The 14787-nt window shown below is 38.2% G+C and overlaps 1 protein-coding gene across 1 annotated transcript; it reads left to right on the plus strand.

The window, feature by feature from the left end:
• The first annotated feature begins 206 nt into the window (after positions 1-206).
• On the plus strand, positions 207-989 carry LOC149007846 (uncharacterized). The gene has a single exon (XM_089167171.1). It carries the CDS (start codon positions 207-209, stop codon positions 987-989), a length of 783 nt encoding a protein of 260 aa, XP_089023297.1.
• The last annotated feature ends 13798 nt before the right edge of the window (positions 990-14787 follow it).

Genomic DNA, 14787 nt, shown 5'->3' on the forward strand with positions numbered 1-14787 from the left:
CTTGGAAATTAATTTGGAATGCTCAATGCTATCCAAAAATTAAATCGTTCCTTTGGAAGGCTTTGAATTAGGCGCTAGCTACAGGAGACAATTTATTGATCAAACAAATTCGAGCAGATCCTGGATGCAGAAGATGTGATAATGAGATTGAATCTATAGATCACATACTATTTGAATGTGAGCATGCTAGGGTAACCTGTTTTGGAATGGGACTCACCGAAATTGTCGAAGCTTATGCACAAAATTCTCTGATGAGGTTGCTGAATAGATGGAAAGAAGTGTACATCCCTGAGAAGAAGATGAAGAAAGAAACGATTAGCCTGCTATTGTTTACCTGCTGGAATCTATGGCTAGCAAGGAATGATCTGTGCTTCAATAACAATAAATGGAGCCCAGAGCAAATTGTAGATCGGTCATGGAAGGCATATAGAGAATTTTGGAGCCATTCGAGCGTGATTTCTCAGCCCCAGCAATCTGTCACTAGGTTTTGGGAACCGTCGGCTGCAAATTTCTCTAAAATTAATGTGGACTTCTCATTGTCTTCTGCCGATAATAGGGCAGGATCTGGATTCATCGTGAGAGACTTTCACGGCAAGTGTGAAGAGGCTGTTTCGATCCCGTGCGACTGCTGCAACATCTTCTTGGGCGAAGCGCTTGCTCTCAGAGAAGCTTTGATCTGGGCTCAGGAGAAAGGGCTTTTGAATATTATTTTTGAAAGTGATTCGGAAAAGCTGATACACTTCGTGGAAGACCCTTTTCTCCCTTGTGAATTGGAGTCCCTGCGTGTGGTGGAGGACATTCGTCTTATTCTCGGTAGGGAACCAACTTGGTCTGTTCGCTTTATTTCTAGATGGGCTAATTCTTTAGCCGATGGTCTAGCTAGGAGGGCCCTATCCTTGACAAGTAGGATAGTTTGGCCTATTTCCTCTCCTTGGCTTCTGGAAGCTTGTATTCAGGATGTCTTGGACTCTTGTCCTTCTTTTAATTAAATCTTCGTTTACCAAAAAAAAAACAAATTAGAAACACAACGGTGCCTATTTTTTCAATTTTTTTTTTCTTTTTCTTCTTAATTCGCGATGGCTTAAAATCAACAATAAAGTCTTGACCAAACTTTATGTTACTTTGTGATTGGATAATTAGGTCATCTGGAGATTCTCTGCTCTTTTATATACTTGCCATTTTCATTTCTCATCCCTCATTCTGTGAGATATCATTCAAAGGTTGCTTCTGTCTTCCATAGGTCTATCTCTTCCTCTTTCTCTAAGTGAGAGGTAAGGTGGTGATCGAGAACTCATAGGAAAGATCATGAAGAAAGGGCTTCTTTCACATATTCCAATCCAATCATCCTAGCCAAGGGCCCGATATAGCGTGGTTTCGATCAAAATCTAGAGTTTCTCGAGAGTCTAATCATGCACCTACCACCCACCTAAAATGAATAGTTCACCCAAAATAGACTATCTAGAAAGGGATGAATGAAGGTTATCTAGGGGTCAAGGCCTCATGGGATGTTGGAAACATTTTCCTTATAAATGACTTGACCATTAAGCATTTGCACAAGAAACCCAAGTTGCAACTCATGTAGGACACCAAGGAAAGGAAGTAGGCATAAAACAAAGAATAATTGTGAAGGTAAGAAGTTTAGACTTCTCCATCATCACATGTCTTTGTAGTAGACCTAATAAAAAAGCATCCGGTGTTGATGTTCTTAGCCTGCTTGTCTTAATTTCTTCATCTAGAATACTTTTTCTTCTTGTCTTAACCATTTTGATAAAAATCTATGCTCACATGCATGGGTCCTAATCATAAATTGTTTTTTCTTTCAGGTTTTTAAGCTTTTGGCTTCATTAGTTTTGTGAGTCTATGTTGACTTCACAACATGCATGGGTCTTAATCATAAATTAGTGACCTTATTCGGAATATGGTACAATCTAGTGCCATCTAGAAGACATGTTTGATCTAATCCGGCCTCCGAAACACAAACAATGGCCATTAACTCATGTCCCCTTTCGGCAAAATTAACTATTTATACGAAGGATATAGACATTAGTACTTTTAAGCGTCCCACACTTTAACTATCTTTCTTTCTTTCTTTTTTTCTTTTTTTTCAACTCCGGTTTATAAACCGGTGCTCGACCCGTGTCGCACACTTGGCTGTGGTGGGTGAGTCTCCCAGTAGAGATTTTTTGCATTCACAAGGATTCGATACCAAAACTTTAATTATCTTTCTAAGTAATATATATTTTATCCCTTTCATTAAAATTAAAATAAATAAATAAATAAATAAGAAAAGAAAACTTAAACTTAGTGACTTCATTGTTCAAACATATCCATAATTCATAGCTCTACAAAGAAAGGAAATTTCTCTCCCTTTATGGAAAAGAAAGAATCCTTTTTTCTCTGCCATCTCATCTAACCTTCAAATTGAAATTTAGAAGAATATTTGGTCTTTGAACGACTGGGGTTGGAGAGGTGGTCGTGGAGAAGAGTGGGAAAGGAGCCATTGATGACCTTGGGGCCTAATCACGTAGTCATATCACTATTGATGGTGAAGAAAAACTTCCATAAGTGATTTATACGAACACTTCTGTGCGTCTGTCTCTTTATTTCTTAATATAAGCATACATTTATGAAGAGAAAAGAAATGAACTCATAAAGACAAAGAAAAAGAGAACAGAAAAGAGAGAGAAGGGGAGACGGAAAGGAAATAAAAATAAATGAAACTATTTTATTTTCTTATAAAAAAATTTTGAAACTCAGAGAGACATTGCTCAGAGAAATAAATAAGCTTTGGCTAGTAAATGAGGAAAAGAAGATAATAAAGGCAAAGCACCGGTTTATAAACCGGTTGGAACAAAAAAACGAGCACCCTGGTTTTATATCCTTCACGTCAATGGTGGATGCAACTCTTGTTGTTTTATTAGCTTTGCATTAGTTGCTGCAACGCTTTTTCCTTTTCCATAAAGATGGTTTTGGTCTTCTTTGTGTTTACAAAATCAAGGCCCACTTCATGTCTTGAAAGATAGTTTGAAAATTCCCTTGTTTGGTTATTTTGATTGCACTAACCCAGGCGATTGATGATACTTTAGCAAGCTTGCATTAATTGGAAAACCTTTTGAATTGAATTAGAACCAAAAAAGAAAAAAGAAAACCTTTTGAATTTATTATTAAAACTCCTTTGCAGTACTGGAATAGATAATTGATAATTTTGAATTTAATTTTAGAAAAATTTCAGTCATTTTCATGGATTTATTCTTTATTTACTTTTATTCATGAGTCAAAAGTTTACCTCTAATTCCAGAGGGTTTTAAGACCTATAAATTTGACCAGAAATTATTTTAGTTGAACAGTATAGCTGCATTCAAGTAACCTCAGACATCAATTAATGCTGATCAATATTTGGAAATCTTTCGAAGTAATGAAGCTTTCAGTTCATCCATGAAAGTCAAAGAGGAGTTAGTAGCTATTAATTTGCAGCCACTTAAAATATCTCACCTCAGTGTTCTAAATGCTCTGTTGGATTCTCTGAAAACCCCTTATCTACCCATCTCCTTGCTTGCCATTCTCATCAAGATTTGCACCTCAACATTGAAATTTTGTATACCACAACACTATACTGTTTCAGTCATTGATCATCACAGACTTCACAGTGCTCAATACATTACTCACTTGGTTCTACTGAGCCTCTAAAATAAAATAAAATAAAAAAAGAAAAGTGGAAAAGAGAAGAGAACCCATTCCATGGTTTCACTTTGATCACCAACATGGCAAACCCCTAAAAGTCACGTGACTTAAACTGCGGTTTCAGAGTGGTAGAAGCATGAGTGGCCAAACCTGAAGAAGAAAACCTTTGCTTATTTACAGAAGAAGAAGATAAGACTCCATTCAAGGTCTCTGAGAAAGCTCTAATGATGACCCATGGTGATAAAGGAGAATTCAATTGCAAGAAACGATCAAGAAGATAGATCTTCTTTACTGTAAAGCATGTTGTTAATATCTATTAGGTTTGAGTGTCTTGTATTATGCATGTCCATATAATTATAGGTTAATTGTATTTGTAAATATATCAAGGTTTTTAGTCAATTATTTGTACAGAGATAAAATTTTAATTATAGGGGATTAGGACTTTAGATTTCCTTATAAATAGTTTTTGTGGAATAACCTAGAATGTATCAATCCTTGTAGAGGATTGAGGAACCCATCCCTGGAGGGGATCGGGGGCAAGCAAAGGGGTAACACTTTATGAGGTGCGAAAGTGGTGTAAGGTTTTCTAAAAATAGTGGAACTCTCTTTTCTCTCTATTGGAGGTAGATGGTTTTGTCACACTACATTAAATTTCTCGTGTATGTTTTACTTATGTTACCCTTCGTGGTTATGTATCCATCCCCAATAAATAGTATTAGAGAAAAGTTTAGCAGATCATCGCCAGAAGTGTACAAAGATCTAGAAAAGAAAGAAATGGTGCAAAGAGAATGGAGATGGCTTCAACAGATTGATTGTACGTACAATTCTCTAGTGTAGAGATCATAAAGTTTTTATTCTTTTTTTCTTTCTTGTGATTGTTCAAATTGAAATTAAAGATTGGTAAAAAAGGAGGGACAATCTTGGTTTAAGATCGTAGAGAAACAATCAAAGAAAATCAATTGGTTTTGATTGGGTGCAGATCATTCAAAAAAAATGGTTTTCCATTCATCCTTTGTATGGTTTTTTGAAGAGGGAAGGAAAAAAGGCAGCCGCATCGGTGTTTTGATCATCAAGAAAAAGGAAGGAAAAGTCTAGAGGTTTTTTTTTTTTCTTGATAAAAGAAAATTCATTAGAAAACTAATAGCACTTAAAAATACTAGATATTGTTCTATTTCAGTCATCTATTTGATTAGCTGTAATATTTGCATATTGTTCAAAACATGGTAAAAAATTCGAGGGAAACTCAAGTTTCGACCGGGTGAAAATGGGAAACTTAGGTGGAAACTTGGGAAATTTCGAGGAAACCGAGGACTTTTCCGTACAAGTTTCGACATCAAGTTTCGACAGGTTTTAGAGAGTATTTTGGGGTGGGATCCTGTATTTAAGCTAATTAGAGTATAAAGAATGCATTTGTTGTATTTTGCTAAAAAATCAATGTAGATATGTCATTCAATATACATAACATCAATGTAGAGTTGTCCAAAAGTACATTATAAACTTAACTACTTAAGCACATAACATTCAATATATAATTTCTAACTTCAAAATAGTTGACAATAAAAGGAAAATACAACTTAGTGTTAAGAGGAGTGCCATGAGTGGATTCATCCTATGAGCTGAGTAGTACTATGCCTGTAACATCCTCTCCTCCAACCAACGAACATAGACATCCCATGCATTTTATGTCTATGGTTGTCAGTTAATCGACAATCGTAACTTTATGAGTCCGGTCATCAATATGCTTAAAAGAGTAGATAACCAACCCGGGGGATCGCACTTTGGATAGAGAGTCCTTATAGGGGGGTATTTGTCGTGGGTATTTGGGGAACATGATAAACTTGAAAATTTGGGATGCTACAAAATTTACGGGAAGTCCCAGTTTCCACAAATTTCCGGTTTCCATGAATTTCCCAGTTTCCACGAATTTCCTAGTTTTCCACAAATTTCCCCCAAATTTCCCGTTTCCCACGATTTCCCGTTTCTCCGAAATTTGGGAATTTCTTTCCTCATGACCAGCTGGTCCACCGGGTTGAACCAAGTTTCGCAAGTTTCGATAGGTTTCGAGGTTTCGAGGTTTCGACAAGTTTCGATTTCGATAGTTTCGATAGAACGGGACTTTTTTTCGGTCCTCATGAGTTTCGTTTCGCATTTTTCAAAATGGGAAATTTCGGTGGAAATTTCGCAAGTTTCGATGGAATTTTATTCTATGGTTCAAAATAGGTCAGGAGCTTTGGATTTGGGATCTTATCAAATTTCACCGATTTTGTTATCTTTGCCGGTTCTAGTAACATAGGTAATTCCCCAAGAGGCCATATTTCTCTTGAGGGCCATGGTAATAGAGCAGGTAACTGTAGATTATTAGTCCAAACTTCTTCTATATTTTGCCCACTTCCTGCTGTTTTATCCATTCTCATCTATAGTGCAAAAAGCATAGCCTCCAAGATTCCCTTTGTTTTTTCTTTTCCAAAATTGACAGACTGTAGATGCCCATCTTTGCATATCCCAATGCTCCATCCTGTTGCTCCTAGTTGCTGGTTAGGTATCACTGCACAAATTAAAACATTTTTGTTAAGTTGTGGTGTACACTTGCACCAATTCTCATCTAAATCATAAGGGTTTGCACGATTAATGTGGTTAGGTAAATGTAAAATCTTGTCCTCCCTTTGTAGTTTTAAAGTCTTAATCTAGTACTTAAGGTTTTCTAACACCTTCATAGGATTAGGTACTTTTAGATTAAACATCCTTTCATTCCTTTCTTTCTAGATGAAGTAGCATGCTATAATGAAGACCAACACAAACCACCAGTGAAGTAGCATGCTATAATGAAGTCTATTGGGTTAGGCTAGCTTTGAACTGTAACTTTACTCTAGAGACTGAAATTGAAATCCACACCCAACTAAATCCTGTCAAGATTTAGAAATTCCCAACCTTAATCCGACCTTGATAGGGCCCGACCCGTCCACCCTAATTAATCTTAATAAGGTCAAGTTGGCTTGATTAACCCTAAGCCTAACTACTAGTTTGAAACAAAACTCATACTAATATTGCCACCAAGGAGAATCAAACATATGACCTCTTTGTTAAGAGTTGTTGGTTTTACTAATTGAGTAATACTGCATTAGCATATAATTTGGTATTAAATAAGTTTTAAGTATAACTTTAATTAAATTAAATTAATATAGGGTCAAGTTGGCCTGAGGGCTAGACTTGAATCTGACCCTGTTAAGGCTCATTGTTTTGTACCCCAAGTCCACTCTTGGGGATGAAAAAATTCGGGTTGGGCTTAGTGTGGGTTTGCACTGGGTCATGTCAACAGGGTTTTATTGACACCCCTACAATTTGATGATGTACAAGTTGTTTTCACAAGATTTTGTGTAAAGGTTTTGGTACGGGATTAAGTGTTCATAGGGTTTTTTAGTGTCTTGAACTAAGTGGAAAGTGATAGATCCAAGAGATTTTTTTTTTATTTGGTATTGAACTTGGGGGTTTATACAGAAATCAACCATAGGTTATTTAGGTTGATGATGGGTACGAAAGGCACAAATCAAATGAATGCCCTCGTAGGTTGATTTGCTAGGAAGTGTAGAAGCATAGGTTGCCTTGATGCCAGGAGTGGCTCTGTAGGCATTTTTGAGACGACGACAACATGCTTGAAGGTCAGGAGTGGTTCTTGCGGTGGAGTTGAGTGCCCTCACATAATCGCAACAAAGCTGAAGACACCTTGCCTCCTTTGCACAGATATGTGAGACAAGAAGCTAATTAAGAGACCACTTGACAACATTTGTTGTCACATCCACCCAGCCGGTACCCCATTTGGAATACCCGGGATGTGATCCACAGTCCAAGGATCAATGATCTGAGGTCCATGCCTCCCACATACATGGTAACACAATCATGAACAGTAATAATCAATGGTAAAAACAGCTAATACCAAGTATCATGAATAAGATAAGAGTAACTAAATCAGAGTGCGGAATATAGATAATAATAAAGTGTGATCAAAATCATAAAAGGTGAGAAGGTGTGGTAGTCATCCTCTCGGGGCGGAAAAGAGTAAATCAAGTTAGTTACATATCCGAATATCACGAGATAATTCAAAGACAAGTTAATTACAATATCCAAGGTTCCACAAATACACCGGGGAATGGGGCACTATGCTGGGTTTCTTCTATACTAATGGTAGTCTCCTCACAGTCGGATGAAGTAAACCCGGCGCTGCCGCTCCCGCACAACTATGGGGCTAACCTGGTGCGATAGTAATCCTCCTCGGCTCCAATATAAGGATCCTCATCGCGCCACTACCCGGAGGGGTAGTATGTGGGATCATAGTCGGCCTCATAGGAGGTGCCATCGTAATCTTCGGTACCTGGAATGTAATCTAAAACATTTGCACAAAAGGAATGAGTTCAAGAACTCGGGAGTTATTCCATAATTAGAAATCATACACATTCGAACATATAATAATGCAATGTGATATGGAACATATAATGTAGATATGAGCCTAACTTTATGAATGCTGGGTCTCTAAGGTAGACATGCTTTAAGTCATAGCACCGTACTTCTCGGGTCGTCAGTCACTCTCCCATTTCCATATCTTGGGAATGCCCGGGGAAGATAGGTAAAGTCATCAAAAGCCATGGTAAGGGGATCATCACCGCTCTCTCACATCACCATTTGGTCAAGATCGGCACATGTCACGGTGCCTAGCCCAATGCAAGTCATCTACTCGGTTGGTCAAGTCGATTCGGATACGTCCATTCCCTCGCCCCCGATCCTTTCCGTATCCTTCACACTAGAGTCGCAAACCCGGATTTCGGACTCACCAACCCTATTGGTCATCCACATATAGTAAACGGAAGCTCTCACGTCCTCTCACGGATTGGTTACCGGTCTTGAGCGCCCGTGAGCCCAGGTCTATCCATATGCAACTCTACCAATAAATGGCCCCTTTCAAGTATCCGTAGCATGGTTTATGTCCCCTAACAGATTGGCTACCGGCCTAGAGCGCCCATCCAACCATACACTACCACGGGTTGTTCGGTCTCAATGCCCTTCCGATTCGGGTCTGACACGACAAGGATGAACCTAGCCACACAACTAGACAATCCTATGTATGTCATCCAATAACTCGGGAGAGTGTCGATAGGCACCATCGGAGAACATCCCATACTATTCCCTCCGTGCCCAGGACGAAGTGTCGTAGGACACCCCCAAATCCCAAGTCATACGTAAGCAATCACACACCAAGTCTCATCATTTCTCATGCATCCAATGCATATTCACAATAGTAATCAAATCATGATATTGAAACAAATCATTATAATCATAAGCAAATCAAAATGATAAAGTAACCCAACAAAGTATAAAGATTTAAATGCTACTGTTCTAACACATGTGTAACAGTCTCATAATGATTGAAAGGAAATTTAGGGATCTTATTCTTTAAATAAAGCACAGTTCAATATTTGATGACTTATATGTTTATGGATTTAACCATCCTTACCTTGGATGAGTTGATGATGAATTGAGAATACCAAGAATAGTCCAATAGAATTGTTAAGGCCCTAAACAAACATCAATAATAAGTTAGAAAAGAAGTCGGGAAGATCGGATGTCATTTGTGTGAAATCCAGCCCAAACCTAGCCAGGGCACCCAATCTGTTTTGGGTAAAGAAGGGTTAGTTTAAATGTTTGACCTTAAAGTTGGACCTTGATTTGATCTTAGCTTGTTTCTTGTAGACCCTTTTGGTTGACGATTTGGTGTCGGAACCCAAGCCCATGGACATTGTCGATGATGCCCCTCACTTGAGAGCATTGTCAGTGTTAGTTTTGAATCTGCGCACTGAAGAGGGGTGAATTAGTTGAAATACCTAATGAACTCCTGTGCCCAATCTGAATATATTTCCCAAACTAGACTTCTTGATGGACTTGTAGGAGAAAATCTCACTCAATTTGACCCCATATAACCTTCCAAATCCCTGTCCGAAGTTGCTGAACTATGTCTGTCAAATCCTGCTTGCGCATCAAAGAAGATGAGCCTAGTTGGTTAACCTAATGAACTCCAATTCTTGATCCGAAGGTATTTCTGGAAACTAGACTTCTTGATTGACTCGTAAAAGAAAACCTCACTCAATTTGACCTTGTATAGCCCTCCGAATCCCTATTTGAACCTTGCTTTGTCCTGATTGGTCGACTCATTGGTCGCTGGACCATGACCAATCCAATCACCAATGGTGTCTGAATTTACCAATTTGGTCCTGTCTCCTCTATTTAAGTCAAATCTCGGGATTACTTCGCCTCCTATGCCTCCTAAGCCTCTGGAATGAGTTAGAACCCTAATCTAATCAATTCCCTTGCATTCCTTGGTGATCTCTCACAAGACTTGAAGTAATCTTCTTCCTCTCGCATCAAAGGTATGTCTACTCTCTTTTCTTTCTTCTCCATCTCTTATTTTCTTTCTTTAATCTTTCTTGGCTGAGATCGGAAGAAGATGATGCACTCTTGCAACCATCCACTCCATGATCTCATCTTGTTCCTTGAGATCTATGATCATCATCATGATCTCACCCCCTGGAATCTTCAAAACCCTAATCCTAATCCTTTGAAACCCTAACTCGGGTGATTATCTAAACCTTTTTGGTAACCTCCCATGTGAGGGGAACCTCATGGGTAATGTGGAGGTTGATCTAATTCAATATTTTTAATTCTTCTTGTTGTAATTGGCCAATCAACCATTCCCTTTCCTCCTGTGATCTTAACCTTTTTATGGGAACCATAAGGGTGAAACCCTAATTTCTTGGGTTAAATCAAGAACCCATATTTTTACCATGACTTGATGATTTTATCTTCCCATATGATTCTAATACATCCTAGAGTTCCCTTCATTTCATCATCCCTTCACAGTTATCCACTTTTCCTTCCCTCTTTCTTGTCCCATTGGTCGTTCTGCCATCATCGCCAATGGTCTAGCTTCTTTTCCTCATTTGATTCGTTTGCTCTCATCTTTTAGGTATCTTTCCTAATGTTGTATCTATCTTGTTGGGTTTATTTGCCATGTTTGGTGTCTCTTTCCTTGATCTTTGGATTATCTTCCATAATCAGGTGCTTGATTCCTTAACTACATAGATTGCTTTTCTCTTTTCTACTTTATGAAACTTAGTTACCTCTTTATTGTATTTTAATTCTATCTCCTCCTGTAGCTCCTTTTTATATCATCTTTTCATTGTTTATGTTATATGATTACTTATTCCCTTATCATGTTGCTTTTACATTCTCTTTTATATGATGAACTACTAGTTGTGTATGTCATGACTGATCCGATGTGTTTGCTTAGTTTGGTTTGGGATTGGGAAGTGTCCTTTTGCACTTCGTCCTTGACATTATCTTATGTTTTCTTCCATCCCTTTTCAATCTGTTTCATACCTAGGGATGTCTCTGTTTGGCTAGGTACACCCCTGTTATTCCCCTTCGGGTTTGCCCCCCTGTCTGGGGTTCCGCACTCGCCGTGGTTATATCCTGGAGGCGATCACTTGTGGGCCATTTTTGAGTTCTTGGCTAGACTTGGGCTCTGGGCCTCGCCTCCCCCGTGGGGCTGGCTTCCCTTTACCATATGTATAACCTGGTTTGTCCTTCCTTTCTCCTTCCCCTCTTCTCTCTCCTCTTCCTTTTCCTTGACTTGCTTCTCTTTTCCCCTGCTACTTTGCCATGGTTGTAGGTGTGTTCTTCCCCGCCTGTTTTCCGTGACCCATTACCACCCTCCCATACCTTATGGTGAGGGACCCAGATATCTTATCGTTGGGGTGTGCCTTTCCCATCTCTTGACTTCTGTTTCCATAGACCCTATATTTTTCTCTCTTCTTGTTTCTATTCATTCTCTTTTTTTTCTTCCATTTTTTATGTTTTTTTACTTCCTTCTTTCTTTCCTCTTCCTTTTTGTCTCTTTTTCTTCTCTCTTTTTTCTTTCCCTTGCCAGTGAAGATGACCAACTTCTTGTTTTTTCCTTTATTCTTCTAGCTTATCTTTTACTTTCTTGTATTCTTGAGCTTTACTTTTCCTCTCCTTCCCATGTTATTTTTTCCCTTCTCTCTTTCTTTTTTTTGGTATCTTGTTTTCCCTCTATTTTTTTGTCCTTCGTCCTTTCTTCTTTTATTATAAATTACTTCTTTGTTTTTCTTCTTTTGTTTTTTTTCTGTTGATCTTCCTAACTTATCTTTTGCTGTATCCCTCTCTATCCTATCCCTGTGTGCTTTAGTCCTCCTTCTTCCCCTTTGTCTTCTTGTCTGTTCCCGTATCACCATTGTCCTCCTATGGATTTTGGTCCTTCTTCCTGTTCTCTCAACTTCTCTTCCTTACACTTAATCAATTACCCATCCAATGTCCATTGCCCCAATTTGAGCTATCAGTTCGTGTACATCTGCTGTTTTGTTGCTTGATAGGATACTGCTAGCTAGAGAAACTAATAGAATTCTTGATCATATGGCTGTTCATGGACATAATCACTCTATAACTCGTTTATATCTGTTTTTATAGGTAAATCTATACATATGCTCTGGATATCTTCTCATGATCTGGGAATCATTGATTGCTGTGCACTTGTTGTTCGTTCCCCATTCCAATGTCCCATCCATACATAGAAGGTGTGTGTGGTGGATAGTCTCCTTAGTGTGGAGTGAGCAGATCATGATAAACTGTGTCTTTGTTGTACCCTTCCACTACCACCTTTAGCTCTCCCCATGTTCCTGAGATTTGCGCTCGCTCCTCTATTGGATATTCCTTCTTCTCGCTTTTTCTTCCTCTTTCCCTGATCCCATATTTTCCCCTTTGCCTTTTTTCTTCTCTTTTTTTCTTCCTTCTCTCTTTTCGGGAATACCTTCGGATTGTGCACGGAGGTCATTTGGTACATCAACCATATTAATCTCCTCCGATGCGCAGACTTTCCTTAAACACCGACAATGCATTTAAGCAAGGGGTATCATTGTCAATGTCCATGCGCTCGGTCTCCGAATCATGATCATCAATCAGAATGGTCCATAAATCTCTTCTTCCACCGCTTCGGGTCCTCGGACCTGAATACAACAGTGGATCCAGGTCAGGGTCAAGGTTATAATAGGGCTGGATATTACATTTGTAGCATGTGACGCTACCACAATCATGCAGGCCAAAAAAAGACACAAAATCTTCATGATGTTAGAATTGGCCATAGGTACATGCACCTACTAGTTCTTTAGCAGTCACTTATTTTGTTTCTTTCCTCTTAGTGTTTTATTGGATCAATGCAATGACATGTTCTTCTCAATTTGTTTTTATAAAAGAAGCCATTAAGGACTAATTAGGTGGGTTTGGTCTCCTCGTCTGGCTAGGAAGATGAAAGATGGTTGGGCATTGAATGCTCTTTGACGTGTGTATTGTTTTGCTTGCTTGATTATCTCTAAAATTGAAAAGCTTAAATGTTCTTTCTAATTAACTTTTTTCGTATTAACAAAATGGCAAGCCAACTAGAATATTTTGAGAAGCATGGGTCATCTATTGTGTATATATATACAAGTATGTGAAAAGACTAATAAACCCCGGCACAAATACCATACAGCTCATTCTTCTGTCCCTTGGTCCCTGGGGCAAAGAAAAGTAATACATATACGATATTGGTATACACCATGGATACCACATAGTATGCGTATAAATATAAGATTAACTATATTATTGAATTGTACCATAAAATTTGACCAACAAGCAATCTAGGTTGTGTTTTCTCTATCAGACTCTCAAAATAGACATATTTTTCATTGATACTTCTTTCAATCTTGCATCCGCTTTGCATAACCATCTCAAACTCGCGTTAAAATTCCTATAAAAAAAGTTGAATGGGTTTTAAGGTTTTTTTTTTTTTTTTTTTTTTTAAAGGAGTTTTTTCAATTTTTTTTGGTACTGGTGTTTTTTTTTTTTATTACTAGAAATGTAATGCTTGTAAAGATTTTTTTTTTATTTTTATTCAAAGGAGTTTTATTAAGTCGGGGGATGGGATATTAATATGTCTGCGAGAATTGAACCCATGAGCTCTTCACTAAGAGGTATTGGTTTCAACCATTAGAACAAGAAAAAGTATGGATCTTTACTACTCAACCAACCCTGCATTGGCAAGGAACCTTTATTTTTCATCTAAATGAATCCTTATTTAACCATCCGGTATCTTTTTTATATTAGGGTAGGATATCTTGTTTGGAACTAACTCTTGATTATTATTTTGGGCCTAGAAAAATGTTTCTCAATCCACTCAAAAAGAAGGGAAGCCCTGATTTTTTCTTTCAAAACGAAAAGCCAAAATCATAATGCAATTTCTTTCCCACAACATTTTTTTTTTTTTTTCGTTCCTAGATGAGGTTCCTCCCCCCCCATCCGCCCCCCCCCCGTGATTTTTAAAATCAAACGACTGTTATTTCTACGCGCACCATGATTACTCCACTCAAGGGACATTTTATATATAGTTTATCACATTAATGCCCTCTATATAGATTCCTATAGAACCTTCATAGACCTCGCACCACCATAGGAGCTTGTTTTAAGTTGATGCCTTTAAGCGCATCTTTTTAGTTATAATTATCAAAAAGATTTTCTGATATGATCCAGCTAAAAAAAAAAAAAATGAATTTCTGATATTCTCAGTGATAAAAATATAATACAAAAGCTCTTCCTTTCTCTGAAAAAAAAATGCTCTTTTGATGAGCGAAGGTTTTGTAGCATGTTCTTGTCCATTAGATGCAGCAGAAGTGGCGAATTGGAGTCCATCGATCATATACTGTTGGATTGTCAATTTGCTCGCAAAGTGTGGTTTGCTTCTCCTCTCTCTTTCTTGCCGCCGACTAACCCTGAGATGCATAGAGCAATTAGTGAATGGAAGATGTGCTTACCACTGGAGAAAAAAGAATTTAAAGAAGCATCATCTCTCATTGCCTATCTATGCTGGAGAATTTGGAAGGCTAGAAACGAGCTTATCTTCGAAGGAGTGAAGTGGACGCCGGAGAAGGTAGCGGATAAAGCTGTGGCTGAGGCGGTGGAGTTCTCTAAGGGTTCCGGCGAGGTGATTAGGGCTGAGATCGTTGGTTCAACGGA

The sequence above is a fragment of the Hakea prostrata genome, chromosome 8, assembly GCF_041222555.1.
Source record: "Hakea prostrata isolate BN-2017 chromosome 8, UWA_Hpros_2, whole genome shotgun sequence".
NCBI classification, from domain to species: Eukaryota; Viridiplantae; Streptophyta; class Magnoliopsida; order Proteales; family Proteaceae; genus Hakea; species Hakea prostrata.